This window comes from Echeneis naucrates, chromosome 9, assembly GCF_900963305.1.
Source record: "Echeneis naucrates chromosome 9, fEcheNa1.1, whole genome shotgun sequence".
NCBI classification, from domain to species: domain Eukaryota; kingdom Metazoa; phylum Chordata; class Actinopteri; order Carangiformes; family Echeneidae; genus Echeneis; species Echeneis naucrates.
The window spans coordinates 23778274-23799271 of record NC_042519.1 but is presented as its reverse complement, the minus strand read 5'-3'; the positions used below and the strand labels follow the sequence as shown (position 1 = coordinate 23799271).

General features: G+C 43.4%; 3 protein-coding genes across 7 annotated transcripts in view; 1 reads left to right on the top strand and 2 right to left on the bottom strand.

Annotated features, from left to right (window-relative positions):
- prdm6 (PR domain containing 6) overlaps window positions 1-20998 on the top strand; it is a 57660-nt gene that overhangs the window by 6059 nt on the left and 30603 nt on the right. Inside the window, 3 exon segments of the mRNA XM_029510172.1 lie at window positions 1314-1462; window positions 1884-2042; window positions 10707-10834. Of these exon segments, the coding sequence (XP_029366032.1) occupies window positions 1314-1462; window positions 1884-2042; window positions 10707-10834 (436 nt within the window).
- Window positions 10939-15079, bottom strand: LOC115048583 (GTPase IMAP family member 8-like). 5 transcript variants are annotated; one of them, XM_029510165.1, is made up of 4 exons: window positions 15027-15079; window positions 14894-14952; window positions 14391-14431; window positions 10939-14059 (listed from the first exon to the last, which is right to left on the bottom strand). In XM_029510165.1, the coding sequence occupies exons 3-4, from the start codon at window positions 14413-14415 to the stop codon at window positions 11268-11270; spliced, it is 2817 nt and encodes a 938-aa protein (XP_029366025.1). In that variant the 5' UTR covers window positions 14416-14431; window positions 14894-14952; window positions 15027-15079; the 3' UTR covers window positions 10939-11267. The 5 variants fall into 5 exon arrangements, with proteins under 5 accessions (XP_029366025.1, XP_029366026.1, XP_029366030.1 ...); XM_029510166.1 differs by having other exon boundaries at window positions 14910-14952; window positions 15027-15077; XM_029510170.1 differs by having other exon boundaries at window positions 14910-14929; window positions 15027-15045.
- On the bottom strand, window positions 16743-19001 carry LOC115048375 (filamin A-interacting protein 1-like). Its single transcript, XM_029509813.1, has one exon. The coding sequence runs from the start codon at window positions 18999-19001 to the stop codon at window positions 17091-17093; it is 1911 nt and encodes a 636-aa protein (XP_029365673.1). The 3' UTR covers window positions 16743-17090.

Genomic DNA, 20998 nt, shown 5'->3' with positions numbered 1-20998 from the left:
GGATGAATGAATTTAAGAGCCTTTTTCTACAGTTCAGTAAAATCAGAAATAAAGATCTGCTTTTAATTTACTAAATGTATGAATCATATTTTAAATGAAAGAGAAAAATAAAACATTTGATTTTAATCAGAGAGTGAAATGTGAAGCAGGAGCTGGAGTTGTGTAACTGCCTGAACGTTGTTGTTTCCTCTGTCGTCTGGTGTGTGTGAGGGCTCCGTAGGAAGCATCTGGTTGAAGGTGAAATGTGTCATGTTGTTGTGTGTTTTGTGAGGACGATGAGGACGGTGGACGTGTCCCTGAGATGAGCTGAAATAAAAACCTCTCAGCGTTCAGCCGCTGCATTCTTCACATTTACTGGTCCGTGAACCTGAGCTGCGTTTAGTGGTTTATAAATGATCGTAATCTCCTTTAATGAACTTCAATCAATCACAGAGGAAAAGTCGCTGTCGCTCTCTGATGGAGGATATTTAATTTGGGAAGAAACAGAAAAAAAGCACATGAACATCCTGTTGCTCGCCGTCTCGCTGCTCTGTGGGAGTTTTCTGTCCAGATAATCATCTCTCATTATGTTGCTACAGTCAATTAACATCCATTACTGTCAGACTGCATCTCTGAGTAAATGTTGACACTCGCTAATTCCCAGCAATGCGCTGCTCGCCACATTTAACCTGGAAAAACACAGCCGAGATGAATGTTTTCCTGATCCTTCGCTCCTTTTGCTTCACTTTCAGGTTTTCGCTTTTTACACCACCGCAAAAACCAGAACTAAAAACCTGCCTGTCTCACCTCTGATTCTAAGAGATGAAAAGACCAAAATTCAGGTGAACCGAGCTGCTCTTCAATGTCGGTCCGGTCTACAGGCTGACCTCCAGCTGGTCTCACAGGTCTCAGTCCAGAGAAACTCTCCCAGTCTGGATTCAGAAGCTGACCCTTAAAACCAGCTGTCAGGACTTCTGGGACTTTGTGATGTCACAACAGCCCAAGCCCCGCCCACCAGGCCCCCCATCCAACCTTTTGTTGTTTTACCTGAAATCAGCTGTTTGATTACAAGGTCACTCAGAAAACTGCCAAACAAAGATGGAGATCAGATCTTCAGAATAAAAGCCTGGACCTTTAATTAAACTGTTTCAGAAATCTTCCAAATCCGTTTTTATTCAATATTTATTTTTCTCTCGACAGTCTCACATTCAACATCAATGCTACATTTACTGTCTCCTGGAAAGAGGATCCTCACAGAAACTCACCGCTCATGTGATAGTTTTAAAGTGAAGGTGAACGTGTTGTGTTGAAGTTGTGTTGATCCTTGTGTCCAGGTTGTGACATGTGTGCAGACAACAGGAACGGCGAGTGTCCCATGCACGGACCTCTTCACTCTCTGCGGCGGCTCGTTGGCACCAGCAGCTCAGCGGCGCCCGTCACCCTGCCGGACGTCCCTGATTGGCTCCGAGATCTGCCCCGAGAGGTGAGACACACGGAGGACAGTGAACGCACCGTCTTCCTCTGAGCCGCAGACAGTGTCTTATTCTTTACAGATATTTTTGATCGTTTCAGCTGATTTGGAATAAATAAATGTTGAACAAAAATCTCCAGAGCTGCCACTGACCTGAAATATTAATAACAACTTTAATTATATCAGAAAAAAAATGCTGCCACTGATAAATATTCATATTTATATCAAAGTAATAATCATCATCTATAAATTTATTTGTGTAACACTTTTCTTCACAAAGATAAAAACACGATCAACAATAATTCTGATGAAAACATGAATTAATTCATTCATCATCTGCCTCTGATCTGTTTCCGGGTTCTTAAGGATTAAATCAACATAATTAAGAGTTGGACTTTCTACCTGAGCTAATGTGATCTGTTTGTGTGTCCAGGTGTGTTTGTGCACCAGCACAGTTCCTGGTCTGGGTTACGGGATCTGTGCGGCCCAGCGGATCCCTCAGGGGACCTGGATCGGCCCGTTTCAGGGAATCCCCCTGCTGCTGGACAAGCTGCAGTCTGGAGCCGCCAGGAACACGCGGCACCTGTGGGAGGTGAGTGGGGCGAGGCCTGTTTGTGGGGGCGGGGCTTCACCGATGGGCCGCGTGGTGCCGTTTGTTGTGTCATCAGGTCTCGTCAGCTTCTTCGTTGTTGGAAACGGACGTGTGACATTTGTGTTGTGTCGGCTGATTTTATCCTGGGGTTGTGTGTTTGTGTGTTTGTGGTCAGCGTCATGTCAGCTCTCAGTCCATTGATCAGAGCAGATTGTATTTACATACAGTGGCAGGAGAAAGTCAATGTGGCAGTTATAAACAGCTGCATTAGCACCCGTGGGGGGGGGCGGAGGATGCTGGGAGACAGAGAGATAGATGAGTCCCCCGGGGCGGCGCCGGTAAAGGTCAGGCAGACGTCGGTTGACCGGACATCAGTCTCTCTGCTGTTGGCTGGGGGGGGTGCGGTGGAGGGTCAGGGGTCAGAGGTCATAGTGTGTGTGTGTGTGTGTGTGGGGGGGGGGGTGACATACAAGACAACGTAAGCCAAGTCCAGTCAGGAGTTTAATGTTAATTAATGAGTTAATTAAGATAATGAATTTAACAGTATGTCTGTTCAGTGAAGAAGAACTTAGTGACTTTAGTTGATCATCAGTTAATCTGAGGGGTGTGTGTGTTTGTGGGGGGGTGTAATTGATGACTAAATAGACTTCATACAAAGAGACATTTGATAGCATACATTTATTTATGTTTTAATATTTTATCCTAAAATAGAATGACTAAAAACTTTGTTTGTTTTTTTTTATCTTTATTTGACTTAGATGTTATTTATCAATATTAATAACATACAAAATTATTAATATTAGTGTTTCCTTTGACTGCTTCTGAAAGTGCTTCAGTAAAAAAAACTGTATTTAATGATTTCAAATAAGAAGGTAGAAATAATCATTGGCAGAATTTCAGAAACAGTTCTTTCCTCTTTTGAATTTTCAGGGTTTGTTCTCTTTTCTTTCCTCCTTCTAGCTAAACCGACATTTCTGCCAAAATATATAATAATTATTCAGACAGAATTAAACTTCGACCTCCGTTAAAAGGGGAGTTTCTTCATTTCATTCGGCCTGACTCAAACATCTCTGGACAGGTGGTGTGTTTGAACCCTGCAGAGATAACCCAGGACCCGGCGTGTGGTCTGGAGCCAGCAGTTGAGCCCCCGGGGCTCCGGAGAAGTGCTGATCCGTTAACCTGACTCTAACCGTCGGCAGATTATCGGCTGCCGGGCTTAAACCGGTCATTAGGCCTATTGATGAAGAAGCTTTACACACAGATCCCATTAAAACTCACTGGTTGTTAAACTTGCTTATTGACGCCTCCTAAAACAGGAAGAGATGTGTGTCCTATAGCCAATCAGGGAGCTTGTGTCATGTTGTCTATGGTGTCCAGGAAGGGCCAGTTTTAATTAAGAAACTTGCCGTTATGTCTGGGTGGAACAGCGGAGGATTTTCTGGCGCTGCAGTATTTTACGGCTCGACAAATTGATCTCCTCCGAGGCGAAGCTCACGGTTGGAGTCCTCGGTGGAACAACTGACCCCCCCGACCGTGTCGTCCACACAAAAACACAGGCGGAAAAATTAAAGGCCCATATTTGACCTTCTCAAGCCTTTTATTTTGAAGGATTGAGAAGTTTCTCTGGGAACCGCAGCCAATCCTCTTTTCTGAGTAGCAGACGTTGGATGGTGGTCCAGGTGGGCGTGGCTGAGCAGACTGCTTTGTTGTGACATCACAAAGTCCCAGAAGTGCTGTTCCTCGATGGTTTCACTGGATTAATACAGAACCTGGACCTGATTTAGAATCAGAGACCACGTAGCTTTAACATCCACCTTTAGCTGTTAGACAGCTCTAAGAGCTCCAGTTCTGTTTGGACACAGTGTGAAAATGTAGTAAGCAGCTGTAATATTATGAAATGAGAATAAATATGGTGTTATAAACATTTATTAAATGTTAAATAGAGAAACCCAGAAAATGAATCAACAGCCTAATCAATGCTAAAGATCAAACTGTTTTAAAGTGAGTAATAATGTTCCTGCTGCTCAGACAGGATGAATAAAGTGACTTGGCTCAATAATCAGACCGTGATCTGATTATTCAGGCACGAGATAAATATACTGCAGAAAGAAAGAAAGTCTCCCTGAGTGAGCAGAACCTCGGGCTCGTTCAGTAATCGAGTCGAAGCCAAATAAATACTTCCCACTTTTGTTTGACAGTTCTTGTTCAGGCTGCTTCTCAGTCACTCCCTGGCTGGACTCGAACCGGTGACCTCCCGGTCCGAACCTCCGGGCCTTCTTGATTGAAAAGAATGTGCAGTGAAAACACGAGTCCCCGGTCCTGACGTCGCCGGTCCGGCCTCGTCCTGCGGGAGTTTTTAACGGGAGTTTTCCTTTTGGACAGATCTGAGACGGGACGGGCCGTCAGTCCAGATTCAGAGAAAGGAAAACTTCAGCCGCACAGTTTGAGGCTCAATATTTTGTTAGTGTGGGATGATGATGAGACACATGAGGATTCAGAAAATTCCAACACGCCTGTTGGTATCTTGGCTTCCAGCATCATGGGACAGATAACTGTTTTCTTTCTCTGGGTCCTGTAACCAGATCACAGTGTGTTGGTTGTGTTTGTGTTGTTGTATTCCCCCCAGATTTCCCATTGACTTTGTGTTTTCACTGGTTTTGTGGTCACAGCGTCCAGTCGAGGCTCCGTAATGTTTTCTTGACTGATGTCACTATTTAACGGTTGTTTAAACGTCTGTATTCTGGGTCCCATCGCCGCTGACATCATCGCTTTTCTTACGTAACCGTTGACGGTTTTATGTCAGATTATGTGTTTTGTTTTCCTGCTGCTGGAGGCCGTGAGACCACGTTGATACCGGAGCGGCACGTCGCTGGTTTTCTGCTTTATCTGAGCAGACCTGAGAACTCCGGACTCGTATTCATCGGCTCCACGGCGTGAGGAAACGGTGATGTCATAACCACAGCAGAAGCTGCACTCTGGGAAGCCTTAAACCTGCAGTCTATCTAATGAGCGTCAAGGAGCAACAAAGGAGTCAGACTGTGTTGAAGTCGATGGGAAAATGTCCCTCCTCCTCCCTGATGAGTTTCTGGTCTCAGTCTGAAATACAACATGATGGTCATTTAGAGGGAAAGGGGCGGAGTTAGGGGGCAGAGTTATGGTTTGATTGACAGACTGGACCACCTTCCTCTCCAAATCTGGTTCCTCCTGTTTTTAAAGAAGTCTCTGATCTCTCTGCTGTACCTTGATGACCCCCTGCTGGGCCCCGACCCTCAGGTTGGACACCACTGTGTCTCTGCAGGTCGGCCGGCTCCCGGCTGCTCACTGGGGACTTTTTTCAGCGGTGGATTAACACATTTGGGAGGACTTGGTAGGACTTTATTTGTGGGAATAAAAATAAACGAAGGATCTGACATGATGAACTGATTTGGACCTGTGTCTGGGCCAGATCTGGAAGTGGACTAGAAGGTGTGGCCTGGACCCGGGGTGGTTCACCATTGGTCCTCGGCTCTAGCTGGTCTTTTTCCATCCTCCTTTGTGATTCTTAAGACCTAAACCCCGTCCAGGTCCCAGGGGGTCATGTGAGTCCCAGATCAGACTGCCCCGCAGTCCGGCGCTGTTTGGTTAAACCCACTCGGTGTGTCGGGTTAGCTCAGTTCATTTCTGGCGCTGTGTGACATCACCCCGTAGGCATGGCAACCACAGGGGTTCCAGAACAAAGAGGGGGTTTTCCATCAGCACCTTCATGTTGGAAAAACAGAGTGTGTGTGAACATGTGCAGCTTGTCACAGGTCTGACACTGAAGAGGCCCATCAGTGGTGGACTGAAGTGGGCCGGTCAGGTTGGACCGCGTGCTGGTTCCAGATGAGACCCTCAGACCTGTTGGTGATGGTACCTTGGTCTGTGTTGATGAAGCCCCCTGTGGGGGGGCTCAGCCTGGGTGGTTTTTGTGTGTCCTGCTTTGCTGGTCCTGCCTGGTCCTCCTTGTTGTGTGAGAAAGCAGCAGACGTGAACTCTGCTGTTGACGTTGAGGTGAATCGGCGTCGGTTATCCAAATATTATCCGTTTCTCTGAGCAATTATTACCATTCTGATTTATGGGTCGGCTGACGGCGCCGCTTCAGATGGCGAAGCTGCTCTGACATTACGTGGAGGCCTAGACTGTTGCTCTTGGGCACGACGCCGACGGCGGCGGTGGTGATGGCGGCGTTGATGGCAGCGATGGCGGCACACTTTATGGGGCTTGCTGCTGAAAAATGGAGTCCTCAACAACAGGCTGCGCTAAAGAAAACTGACAGACCGCGCAGCGAATACCAGCACGTCACCAACGGGATGAATGAGGAGGACTGAGCCTTTGTTTTCATTTTATTTAACCTCCATTTCATTTCGCTTGACAAGTCAACTATGAACCCAGACTGGTTTCAGATCCAGTGTCTCGACTTCACGTCCTCATTTTCCTGCATTTATTCAGTGTTCACATTATTCTGTCCACCACCTGAGGAAGGAGATGAAGGAGGAGGAGGAGGCTGATGAAGACAGCAGATAACAGTAGAATTAGTGGAGTCTCATTGATTAACTGTAGAACAGAAGCGTGTGAACATTGATCGGCTTTCAGGAACAGTTTTACAGGATGTGGACTGAAAAAGAAGAAGAAGAAGAAGCTGTCCTCCAGCTGAACATCAGGCTGGTCCTCCTCGTCAAATGAAACCATCAGCAGCGTTTACCAGATGGTGATTTAGGCTCAAAAGAAATCTTCCTCCACATGAGACAGTGTCTGTTATCCACCGAACCATCACGGATAATAGGTCATGACTGTAACCGCTCCTGTCAGATGGGAATCGAACACAGCTCTCATGTCGCTCCCTAAACTACCGACACGTTTTCCCTTTCGCTCTTGTCGCCATCACTACGACCACTAGATGTCGCCTAGCAACAAAGTCTAACTATGCGGTCATACTGAGGCAGTCGAGCAGTGGGCTCGTTTCTTAGCGGACGATCCGGAACAAGCTTCTTTTGCCCTCGAAGTTCGCAATTTCATTTAAATTTTTTCTCAAACGCCTCCAAGCAGCCTGTGTGTGTGTGATGTAACACCCTCAGACATGATGACTCACAGCTGCATTAGTGACTTACTGACACACACACTGTGATAAACATGTTTGAGACACACACACTCGTCACACACACATCGTCCTCTGATGGTGGAGCAGCCATTTACATGCCAGCGTTAGTTCAGAGCTGCTGCTAAGTGTTCTTTACTGATAACTGGAGCACATTCCTGTCTGCACACACACACACACACTCAGTATCTCTGTAACGTGTGCTCAGTCCAGACAAGGAGAAGATTTACTCTCAGTAATCAGGTCAGAAGGTCAAAACACTGTCAGTAAATTTCAGACACACTCTCTGGCACTCACACACACACTCTCAGCTGTTGGTTGAGGTTGTGCAGACTGTTGACGGTCATCAGTGAGAATAAAGAGTCCAGTCTGAGGAGAGACGACGTCTCTGAGTTTCAGGGTTAAAACAGGTGGTTGACTTTTATTTTGAAAATCGCTGTTTTGGGAAAATCCACCTTCCTGCTCACAGTTTGACAAAGAGATCAAAGAAACCGGAGGCTTAGCTTAGTTCTTATCTTAGCTTAGCTTATCTTAGCTTAGCATGCAGAGGATGACAGCTAGCTTCGCTCAGAGTAAAGACAACATGTTCAAAATGATCTGATGCTGAAGATGTTTACAAAAGTGGACCAGGAGGCGACGCTGCTCAAAATCCAAGATGGCCGACAGAAAAATGACGGACTGCAGGCTTCAGGCGGCTCACAGACTGATGGCTGATACTGATTATTGTCATCAATGCTTTACTTTAAGCAACGATTGAATTTCTAGTTTTGTGTGTGTGTGATAATCTTCCCCTCCTCTAACCTTCTGCTTCTTCTTATAACATCCTCCATTTGAGTCTCTATAAAAACTGAACTGATCACATTTATAACTCATTCATCTGGAATTATTATTGTTTGAACGGTAAAATGATTTTGTTTTATGATGTTTGATAAATAAACATCATGTTGTGGCTGCAGGTTTGAAGTTTTAGTTGGACTCAACAGAGATGAAACAAATCAAACTTTTATTCATATTGTTTAAATGAATGATGTAAGAAAGTGATTCATGCGGAGATGAGGAACGTCGCAGACCTTCCTCCTCCTCCAGCGGTGTTAGTGTTAGTTTGTCCGTCTCACACAAACACAAACTGAAGTTGTGTTTGTGATGCCTGGCAGCGTTTGCAGCGTTTTCTGGCCGTTTGTCTTGCAGATGGAATTTAGTTGGGATGGATTGGATAAACACTGACAGATCAGCTGCTGGTCTGAGAGGCCACTCACAGGTGGACCGGACGGCTTTCATCAGAAAAACACACAAACAGCCCACAGGGCTCCTGTCAGCACCATGACATCATCGCCTGGTGGTCCGAGTGATGGCCATCTGACAAAGTTTTCCTGAAATCTGTGACCCGGGAACCCGTTTCAGCGGACGAATCGATGGGACGGTCACTCTTATATTTCTCTTAACGTGGCAGCACTGTGTCTGTGTGCGGACAACAACACAAACTCTGAAAGCACAAATGTTCCTCTTTTAAAAAATATATTTCAAAATAATTTATCTTAAGGAGCCGACCGTGAAACTGAATCCTGAGACCAGCTGGTTTTCAGGTAGAAACCTGAACCTGCACTCGGACTCTGGGGCTGGAAGGTGAAGCCAGTGCTGATGACCACCAGGGGGCGACACCACTTGTAGTAAAAAGAAGTCAGATCATATTGAAGTCTATGGGAAACTGTCCCAGAAGAGAGGTCACTGGGTCTATTAGGGAATTATAGAAATCTTCAGGGTTAATTCTGTCATTAGGAAATTAAAATTTTACCATTAAATGTAAATATTTTGTGTGATAATAACTTCTTAATGGTAGAAAATCTGTTGATATTCAGTAAAGAAGCTCCTGCCAGTTCCTGCCTGACGGCTTCTCTGTACTTCCTCCTCCATTCTAAATGGAGTCTTGTTTGGTTTATGTTTCACATTCATGTACTACCTGAGAAAATGTGTTTTTAGACCTCAGAGGTTGTTTTCCAGACCGCGTTGCTGGCAGACGGAGCAGAGAGGCTTTTAAGCAGGTGTAAATCAGGTTTGTATAACGTTTAACGCCCAATAATTACAACTGCAGCCGCTCTGCGGAGGAGAAGATAATGATTTGTTGCAGACGCTTGTTTGAAACGTTTCATATTAGCTGGAGTTATTTCTTTCTGTCTGAGCTGCGAAGTGCACCAACTGTTGGTTCATTTTCAGGAAACTTTAAAGTGAAACACGATCGGGCTGTTATGTGATGAAGCTACAGAAGCATCCAAATGATATATATATATAATATGTGATGTGCTATAAATTCAGTTTTATTATGATTATGTGCGTCAACTTTCCCGGTGTGAGGGCCTCATTTAACGTGTAGCCTTTTATTGAAGTGAAATGCTGCATATCCTTGAAATGGGAATACATATTGAAGAATTGATCTGTAAGTTGACGTGTCTGTTACACATCTGACTGTCCTCCCCTCCGTTCTGTCAGATCTCTAATTTGTCCTCATGCATTTAAATAAAATGCCTGTTTTTCATTGAAGAAAAGGGGAAACAACATCTGGTCATATATTTCTATAAATAAGTCACACCGAAGCAGTGATGTAGTCTACATGATACACCGTACAGCGCTAGAAGAGGTCAGTGATTTCTGTATAACTTATTAAAAATCACTTTGTGTTGCACTTTAACTCCTTCGCCATTTCTGTGTTAGTCACTTTTGGACGTCTGGGGCTTCCGCCGTCTGTGGCCTGTTGCTAAGCAACGGCAACACACTTGTTCGGTTCAAACAAAGCCCGCGAAATTATTCGTCTCTGTCAGTTTGATCAGTCTGCCGTTAAAGTCAGAAAGTTAAACACGGAAACAGATGACAGAACGAGCCAGGTGAGGCGGCTGACCGGAAGAAGGTGACCCAGAACAGCCAGGTGAAGCGGCTGACCGGAAGAAGGTGACCGAGAACGAGCCAGGTGAGGCGGCTGACCGGAAGAAGGTGACCGAGAACGAGCCAGGTGAGGCGGCTGACCGGAAGAAGGTGACCGAGAACAGCCAGGTGAGGCGGCTGACCGGAAGAAGGTGACCCAGAACAGCCAGGTGAGGCGGCTGACCGGAAGAAGGTGACCCAGAACAGCCAGGTGAGGCGGCTGACCTGAGAACGAGCCCGGCTGTCCGAGGAGTTAGCATGGTTAGCTGTAGCAGGTAGATGGTTAGAACCAGCTAACCAGTGAGATGATTGAGCGCGTCGCCGTCATACAGATGAGCACAACGACCGACTACACCGCTGGATTGGAGCGTTTTTCAGGACAAGACAAAAGTCTGAATATTAAAAACAAAGACAATGAAGACATTTTTCATCATAACTCATCTATAACTGAATAATCTATTTCCTAAATGTTGTTTTTATACCGCTGGCTGTTGGCTCTTTATTACCTCATCAAAAACACTGAAGCTGTTGAACAAATTAAAACTTTCCAAACAGAGATGATCACAGACACACACCACACAACGACCTCTGTGTATGTATGGCTGTCAACTCTAAAGCTGCACATCTGTGTGTTCCAGATCTACGATGCTGAGGGGACGTTACAGCACTTTATCGACGGAAATGATCCCAGTAAGTCCAGCTGGATGAGGTACATCCGCTGTGCCCGGCACTGTGGGGAGCAGAACATGATGGTGGTACAGTACAGGTAAGAACAGCTCACACAACCACTGCTTTTCAAATGCTTTTCTGTAGAACCAATGTGGTGTGTAAAACAGGCTGAATGTACGTCAGGCAGGGAGGAAAGACTTTCAACACTTTTATTTGGTAACCCACATAAACAATAACAAGACAACACAAAACCCCCAAATATCTGTCAGCACACGAAGCATCAAAATAAAATCCCTCTTGACCATTTTTGTTTTAATTTTCTACAATAATGAACACAGCTGAAGCAAAATCAAAAAATCAAAAATCAAAAAAAGTGTTATGGAGAGCGTTGAGCTCAAGACAAAGAGATGTGACTGAACGTGTTATTAAGCCTGCCAACATTCATCTCATATCTGTCTGTCACTTCCTGTGCAGCTGATTTAGAATGCTAACCCTAAAACAGGAAAAACTGCTTTTGCTGTGGCGCGTTCTTATAAGATGGTGCAGCCCTTCTCATCTGAAGCCTTCTCAGCTCGGAGCTGAATCCACTCGTTGACTTCTTCTTCGTGCGCTCGCTGCAGTTGGTTGATTTCTTCACTCAGATCTTCTTCTCCGTTCTCTGCAAAGAGAAGCTCCTTCATTTCTCCTTCTTGTTTTTTCTTCAGTTTGTCAAACTCCTTCTGATAAACTTTGTTCATGAGCAGGTGCTTCATCATGAGCTCTCTGTTTTTCTGTTGTTTCTGCTTCATCTGCTCCATTTCCTGATCGTGTTTTTCCACCAGTGCTGCAAAGTCTGTTGTATATTTTTGTCTGAATTCGTTGTACTCTTCAGCTTGCCTTCTGGCCTTCTCCTCATTCCTCTGTTTCATTTCTTCCACTCTTCTTTCATAATTCTCTTGAACTTCTTTCCATTCCATTATCTCTAATTCTCTTCTCTGCCTTTCTTCCTGTCTTCTTCTCTTTTCGTATTCATTTCTTTCCTGCTCATATTCTTCTCTGAGCTTTTCCAGTCGTTCTTGCTCCTCCTCATTTCTCTGTTGATCTTCTCGATGCCGTTTCTCCCACCATTCTTTTCGTTCTCTCTCCCAAGCCTCGCGTTCTCGTCTCATGTCTTCTCTGTTTTTCATCAGCTTTCTGTCAGCTGTCTCATTTTTTTCTAACTCTGTATTTATCTTTTTCTCCAGGACTTGAAATTTTTCTTCCCACTGTTGTCGCTGATAGTCTTCTTGCATTTTCTGGTCCCTGGTTTCTTCTTCTCTCTTTTCCTCTTCTCTCTTCCTCTTCTCGTGTTCTTTGTTAATAAACTCCTGCTTTTCTTTAAGTTCTTTGTCTTTCTCTGCTCTTTCCTGGTCAATTTTCTTCTTCTTTGCTTGAAATTCTTCGTCACGTTTTCTCTCCAACTCTTCTTTCTCTCTTTGCATCTCTCCGTCTTTCTCCTTCATGATCCTTTTCACTTCCTTCTGTATGGCTGCCTCAGCCTCTTGGAACATCTCTGTGGTGTAGCATCCTCCACCGTTTTTCTTCACCATTGTGTCTATACAGTTCAGCAGCTGTTTGATTTGTTGTTTACGATTCTTTGGATCTTTGTTGTTGAAGACTTGGTACCGTCCTCCACAGTCACTGATCAGCTTTCTGAAAAAGTCTTCACTATCGTCTTTCATGTAATCTTCTATTGTCTGATTTCCAAGCTCATCTCCTCTGGTGAACACAAGAATGAGGAAGTCTTCTGAATTCTTGCCAAAAAACTTCCTGATCATTTGCACAGTTTCCTTTTCCTCCTGTGTAAAGCGGCCGATGGGCACCACCAGTAAAAAGGCATGAGGTCCAGGAGCCAACAAAGCAACACATTTCACAAGCTCCTGTTTTACTTCGTCATTGGTCAGGGTTGTGTCGAACAAGCCGGGAGTGTCCACTAAAGCAGCAGGCCGTCCATCAACCTCTCCTCCTTCTTTTCTGCAAAACCTGGTCACGGACTTCATGCAGACTTTGGACTGAAAGCATTCTTTTCCCAAAATGGTGTTTGCCGTTGCACTCTTTCCACTGCCAGTCTTCCCAATCAGCACCATCCTCAGAGGCTCTCTGTTCTGATCTTTGTCCTCCATCTTTAGATCAGGTTGACTTCTTGGAAACTTTATCCGTCGAGGCTTGATGATCATTTGTCTGGTGAAGCTTCTGGATGTGACAGCTCTCATCTTTTCCACAGTATGGATTATGTGGGGGACCTGCAGCTTGTCGTTGACGTTAAAGATGATGCATCTTCCCTTGTAGCTCTGACGGAGCTGCCTGACGTCCGGGTCATTCTCCATAAACTGAACAGCAGCTGTAGGATCTGTAGGATCTGAGTCCACAGTGAACAGGATCATGGTGAAGTCATGGACTCCAGAGCCGAATGTGTCCTGGATGGTCTTTAACTCTTTCCTGTCTTCATCGGTGAGCGGACCTGCAGGTAGGACCAGGATGAAGACATGGACGCCCTCAGGGTCACAGAGGGAGAAACACCTGACTGTATCTGTCTTAACCTCATCCTTGAGTCTTCTGTGCAAGGCAGGAAGCTCCACCAGGGAAACCTGACGCCCTCTAACCTCTCCCTGATGTTTAACACACTCTGATGAGCCACCATGTCGATCAAACTTTATGTCTCCAAGAATGGCATTGGCTACTGACGTTTTCAAATTTCCAGATGTTCCACACAAAACTAAGTTCAGAGGAACTTTGGTAGGTTCAGCCGTCCTCCTGAGATCTGCCCCCTCGGAGCAGTTAAGATGTGCTCCTTTGTTGTCATTCACTACCTTCACCATCATTTTGATGAGATTCTCCCATTCAGATCCAAAAATATTTCTGTCATCACAGTTGAATCTGTGCAGTCTGTATCTGCAGTCCTGCATGAGTTTATCTACTGCTGTATTCTCTCTGTCCTCACCATATGTCACGATCATGCAGTATTTAAAAGCATCTTCTCCAAAGAACCTCAGGATGACATTTAGCTTCTGTCTGTCTTCATCTGTGAACTCCGAGGACTTAACTAACAGCAACAGAACATTTGGTCCTGGAGGACAAAGAGCCACACATGTCTTCAACTTGTGTCTCACTCTGTCTTCAGGCAGACTCAAGACATCGGAGGTTTGGACCACTTTTAAAGGCATTCTCATCCACTCTCCTTGAGCGACTGTACTCTTAGTGGGCATGTGCACAAATCCAACATCTTTTTTTCTGGTGATGTAGTTGGCTATCATTGTTTTTTTATTTGGGCTGCCTCCAAAAATCACAATCCTCAGTTCCGATGCTGTATAACAACAACAACAAAAGAAAATCAGATCTCCAAATCTTGCAAATCCAGTTTTTATTCTATTTGAACCAAAGTTATCATCTCTGCTCCTCTGAACTTTTCTTCCAGCTAATCTGGCCAGGCAGCAGGTTTTTAAATACATTATTAGTTTCAGCACTACAAGAATTTGAAAGTGAGACAGAATTTAGTTTTGGCGACATTGAGCCGTCTGTTGCCCTGAAGGTCAGCTGTTGTGGTTGTCTGACAATATGTTCCCCACACTCCTCGGCCTTATGGCTGAGGTTTAGTAATACTGTTGCACCCTCACCGCCCGTTTTAATGCACATACCGTGTGCTGCAGATGATGCTGCCATCGTGTCGTGTTGCTGTCTGTTGGATTTTGGAAAACAGATGATTTATTTGTGATTTGTGTGTAACTATTAAGTGGCTTCCAAAATGTACTTCCATGTCATCTCAATGCAAAATAGATAATAATAATAAAACATTTTTCAGAAACTAGTTCCATTACTCGATGAAGAGTCTTTCAAATATTAAATAGAAAATTTAAAATGGAGAAATGGAAAAAGATTTTGATGTTCATTTTTGTAAAAAATAATTATTAAAATTCACCTTTATTATTTTTTTATTAAGTTTTCCACGTCTTCAGTCGAAGTTACTTAAATGGGGAGCCCCAGGCTGCCTTCATAAATCTTTTAATATTTTTCTTAAATCCATGAATGAACGGTACATCACCAAACACAACCAGCATCACGTAAAAACATTATAAACTTGCTGATATTCTGATTAATATATATTGTGTGGTGATGATTTATTATTATATATTCTACTTACTCTTACAGGCACCAACCTTAATGCTGCTCACCAGGTCTGCACAGTTAATGCACCGCCCTCTGAGGAGTCACGACAAACACTTCAAATCAGTCCATTTATAACACACATTTTGTTTATCGCTGAGTGTACTCACCAGGTAAAGCTTGTAGTTTTACTGAAATGCAGGTCATAAAAGACTCTCCTGATTCACATTGAAGTCAGTTGGCTTCAGACCTCCTTTTTAGCAGCAGAATTAGGAGGCAGGGCTCTGCACAGGTATGAGTCAGCCTTAATGTTATCAGCATTGTTTGAATGTTTGTTTTAATCAGTTGGTTCATTGCATCAGATTTATCAGCTGTGGTGTGATTTATCTTGAATTTACGTGAGAATACAGACGCACAAATGTCTAACCGCTGATCGCTATCAGCTGTTTGCTTGCAGGTACCATGATGACCTGATGTGAGTTGAAAACAACTTGATTTTTTTCCCAAAAGGCAACTAGAGGGTCATATATGAATCCTTTAAAGCACAGCCTGTCTTCTGAGACTTGCCATCTTAGCCACCTTTTATTTTACTGAACCAGATGTAGTGGAGGACGAGTGAATGAATGTAAATGTAAATAATGATTATTTCCAGTTGATAGCTGGACTTTTAGGCAGATGAACATGATGAACTGTTTGTGTCTGAAGCTGACTCCTCATCAACAGTCACTTTTAAACTGAATTAAAACTTAAATGTGCATTCCGAGCAGATTATTCAAATTAGGCTAACGACAGTAAAAGTGAAGGCCGTAAAGCTAAAGTGAAGACCTTGTTGTTGGTCAGCAGTCAGCGTTAAAGCAGCTGCAGACTGAATAAGGTGGGCGAAATAAAACACTGCGGGTATCCAACCAACCAGAAATTTTCCTGGGCTCCTGGGCCATTGGAAAGTACCCCCCCCCCCCGATTTTAATGACCCACAAGACCCCCTTTTTTAACTGCAGTGATTTCTGAGCATTTCATGATATCCTGCTGTTTTTTTAGTGGCACTTAATAATTCTTGAAGACGCACACATCGACCTTTTTTGGAGCTGGTGCTCACTGAAATAAATGAAAGTAAAAGCTCTGAGACAATCTTTTTGTTCCATCAGGAGATCGTGGTATGAAGACAATGAGTTGGTTGACTGACCAACTGCCGCTGATGACGACTGACGTTCATCATTTGGACTATCTCAAATTATCGTTCTGCAATCTTACAAAGAGAAAGCATGTTAAAGTTGAAAGGCGAGTTCAGCTGCGGTTTCCCAAAACGTGTTTTCCTGGAAACGTCACATTTTGGTTTCAGAAAATTGACAAGGCCCGTCTGCTTGTTTTAAGAAACAATATTTACACAGTTCCTGTGAAACGACGATAAAACAGGGTTTTAATACTCCATCAAGGCTGCTGATCCCCGTCTGATGTCTTCACAGGTGTCTTTAACTCGGGTTGTAAAACAGATAGATAAGGATATAAAGATGTACTGATAAATCCTGTTTGGGTGCTGATATAGTCTGAGACTGATAATACAGGAATTACTTCATTTCAGAATCTAATGGAGGAAGCTGAAAGATGTTATACAGCTGCTGATCAGAGCATGGCTGGAATAAAAAATGTTCAATAATAGAAACTTTATTTGGTATGAATAAACAAGAGTGCAAAGAAAAACAAACAAACCCCAAAACAACTTGACTACATTGAGAAAAAGATTTGACAAAAATCAAAAACATGCTTTAACTAAACGTGAACCTGATGAGAAGGACAATGGCAGCGAGTACAGAACTCCAGTTAGATAAAGAAAAAAGCCCAAACATCCTGCTAAAGTAAAATAAATATGTTTTTTCTTTTTTTTACCTTTCCTTTGGTGAATACAATTAAAACGTGCTATAATGTTGCTTTAGTGCATTTTACAATATAAAGAGGTGAATGTGAGCTTGAAGTAAAAATCATTTTCATGACTTTACTGACTTGGCAGCTGATGAAACCTTCTTTAACAACCTGCAGTCTGTTTGCATAAATCTAAGATCATATTTTCGAGTTCGTCCTCAGAAACACTGTCGTATCAACAGTAAAGAAAAAATCGTCGGAAGAGCTCTTGAACATCAAATGAACACATAAATCCACCTCATCTTTTTTCATCGGCGCATCTTTGGTTTAAGTTTCTAAATTCAGTTCAGCAGTTCAACGCTGCCTTTGTTTGGGGCTCATGAAATGACACATCTCAGTTTATTACTTGAGTTGAAATGCTCTTCTATCCATCTGTCTACTTCTCTGTCATGAATCATCTTAAGGTCTTTGATTTCTTCCTCCAGGTTGCCTGTTTGGCAGAGAAGCCTCAGCTCAAACATTTCCTCCTCTTGTTTTTTATTCAGTCGTTCGAGGTCTTTCTTGGCTCTTTTGTCTTTGATTAGTTTTTCTAGAATCCACTTTCTCACCTCTTGTTGGGCTGAACAGTCATCTCTGTCTCTGTGTCTGAAGTCATTCATTTCTTCAGCTTGCTTTCTTGCTTCCATTTCGTGCACTTTGGTCATGAATTCCAGATTTTTCTTGAGGGTTTCCTGGAGTTCTTTCAGCTCAGTTTCCTGTAGTTCTTTCTTGATTATGCCTTCTTTTCTTGCGTTCTCACATCTCTCTTGTGCCTCCTTATATTCTTGTATGAGTTTATTAAGTTGTATTTGCACCTCTCGTTGTCTCCTTTGTTCTTCTCGATGCCAGTTCTGCCACCATTCCCTCCGTTCGTCTTCCCACGCCTTTAGTTTTAATCTCATTTCCTCTTTGAGCACCATTGACTGTCTTTTAACAGATGGATATTTTCCAGATTCCTTTTCTGTTTTATCACTCTCAAGCATTTGTTCCCATCGGATTGGTTGACTTTCATCCAGCTGCTTTGCCAACCTTTCCTCTGCTCTTCTCGCTTCTTCTTCTTTCTTAAACTTTTCAAGTTTCCCTCCAATTTCCTTGATAATGTTTGCTGTCTCATCCCTTTTCTGTTCAGTTTGGTTTTTCAGTTGTGACAATTCTTCCTGCTTTGCTTGCCTTTGTTCTTCATATTTCCTTCTGAGGTTCATTTTCTCTCTTTTCATGTCTTCGTTTTCATCCATTATCCTGTTTGTTTCCTGTTGTATGGCTCTCTCCGCCTCTTGGAACATCTCAGAGGTGAAGCAGCCACCACTGTTTTTCTTCACCAACCCTTGTGCTTTGTCCAGCAGCTCTCTGACTTGATGCTGACTCTGATCATTGTTGTTGAAAACCTGGTACCGCCCTCCACATTCACTGATAAAATTTTTGACAAAGTCTTTGCCGTCTTCTTCAATGTAAGTCTCAATCGTCTGACCCTGAAGTTCATCTCCCCAGGTGAATAAAAGAATCATGTAGTCTTGTGACTTTTTGCCAAAGAACCCCTTGATCAGTTCTATGGTATCTTCCTCCTCTTGTGTAAATCTGCCAATTCGCAGCACCAGAAGGATCACATGAGGTCCAGGAGCCAACAAAGTGACACACTTTAAAAGCTCCTCTTTAATTTCATCAGCAGACAGAGCTGTGTCGTACAACCCGGGGGTGTCAACCACAGTGACAGGCCGCCCGTCAATCTCTCCTGTTGCCTTTTGACACTTCATGGTCACTGATTTCATGCAGACCTTAGAAGGGAAGCATTGTTTGCCCAGTATGGTGTTTCCAGTCGCACTCTTCCCGCTGCCAGTTTTCCCAATCATCACCATCCTGAGCGTCTCTCTGCTCTCCTGTTTATTATCTGCCACCTTCTGTGCAGGTTCAGGCCCTGCAGCCTGATTCAACAGAGGTTTGGTCTTTATTGCCTCTGTGAAACATCTGGATTGACCAGGTCTCATCTTCTCCACACTGCAGGGGAGATGTTCTCCTTTGACACTCATTGTGTTCTTCAGCCGATCAACCAGTTCTTGAAATTCCTGTTGGGGAAGAGGTTTGGAGATCTGTGGTGTGGTCATGAGGTCAGCCCCCTCAGTGTAGCTCAGATATTGTCTGTTGTTGTCACAGACAATGCTCTGTATCTTTTCCATCAGTTCTTGTCGATCGGGGTTGAGATCAAAGTTCACCTCATGCAGCCTCTGCTTGCAGTCTCCGATCATTTGGGCCATGGAGACGTTGTTTCCCCTCTGCTGGTGTGTTATGACCATTGAGTGTTCAAAAGCTTCTTGACCAAAGAAACTCAGAAAGCACTTTAATGTTTGTCTGTCCTCTTGAGTGAAGTCATGGGGGTCAACCAACAGCAGCAGAACGTTCGGTCCAGGGAAGCAGTTAGCGATACACTTCTTGGCCTCGTGTCCGAGCTTCTCTGCAGCTAAACCAAAGACTTTTGAGGTTTTCACGACTGTTAATAGGTTTCTCTTCCACTCTCCACAGGAGACCGTACAGCTCTTTGAGATTTGAGGAAAGTCTTTTTTTCCTGTGAGTAGATTACTCAGTGCTGTCTTCTCATCCTCACTCTTCCCAAGCAGCACAATCCTGAACTCAGAATCTGAAAAACAGGAGCTGTTATATTAGAATTAACACAACTGAACACATTTTTTGTTTGTCTTTTCCTCCCTTGTCAGCAGCAACATTTGGATTTCAATATCAGTAATCACTGCTTTATGATGCAATTCTAAATTCTCCCTGTTTGACATATTAATGCACATCTTTCCATAAAAAGCATCCATTTTCATTTTTTTAAAGATGTGTAGTGAGACAGGAAATGGGTCATAAGTCGACGGTTGGGTTTCCTCGTGTAATTGTCATTTTTTGACAGTTACACAGTTGTACCCAGTTTGTAACCAGGATGTGAGGACTGTTGGTGCTTTGGTAGGTTTACACACGTTAGTCATCTGAACTTGATCACATGATGAAGTTGTACACTAAATACTTTCAGACTTTAGAGAGGTTCAGGTATTATCCAGTCTGTCCTCTCTCACCAAACTGGCTTTGTAATGTCAGTGTCACTCCGATCAGCTCCTCCTTCCTCTCTGTCAGGTTTATCGTGCTTCTTTTCTTCTGCACAGCCTCAGTGATAATATGGGCTCTTACTCTGTGATGTGAATGATTATTAGTGGTGTCACAATGTTGAATGTAAATCAGATCTATCGATCGAAATGACATCATGATTTTGACCTTTGAAATCGAAGGTGGAATGGAGGATGCAGCTGCTGCCGGTGTGTCAACTGGCAGAAAAACATAAACCTAGTTAACAAACCTCAAAACTGAATCTGCAGCCAGTTAAAACACACTCACACTGAATTTAAATTTAGTGTCATTTCAGTTAGACCATTAAAATTGTCAATAGTTTGAGAGCCAAACTTTCAGCCTGATAACTCACGACTGTGAGTGATCTGAGTGATCTGTAGCATCCAACGTGCCGCCTTATTCAGTGGAGGGAAACCCTTTAAGGACTGAAGTATTTAATCCGTGTCGGAGTCACGGTCAGTCAGGACGCATCTTGTCCTCCATTTAGTTGGGGGAAGTAAGAAATTATCTCACTGATAAAACAAATGATTATAGAATATTTACATTTGACAATCAGGCCCTCTCCAGCTGATGGAGAGGATATATAAATAAGAATCAGAAGTTTTAATTTAAGTTATGGCATAAAACCATGATGCTGGACCAGGTGAGACTAGACTACACCAAAAAAAAAATAAAAAAAATTCAGAATTGAGTCAAATCAAATGGTGACCTTAAAAGTGGAGATGAAATTGATTTGACATCTGGAATATTTACCTGCTGCCATCACGTGACTTCAGAGCCAGTGAGCAAAAGGAGTTGAAATGGGAAAGCTCCTGGTTGAAGTCTGTTGGGTTAAGAAAATAAGAAATATACTATCATCACATGTGATCATGTCTTTGACACATTAGGAATTCTGATGGCTCAACAATCACGATCAGCTTCATGTTTTTACATTGCCTGAGTAGAAAATGTCAGAAAAGCTGAGCTCTCCGAACTTTCTGAACCTTATGGTTCAGAGTTTAACAATTTATTCAGTGAATCTTAATGATTTCTTTGTGCCATCATCACTTCGATCATTTAAATTTATTACATTTGAGTCGAACTGTTTGGAGGTGTTGAATGAACGCTGTCACCCAAACAGTCAAACACTTTAAAT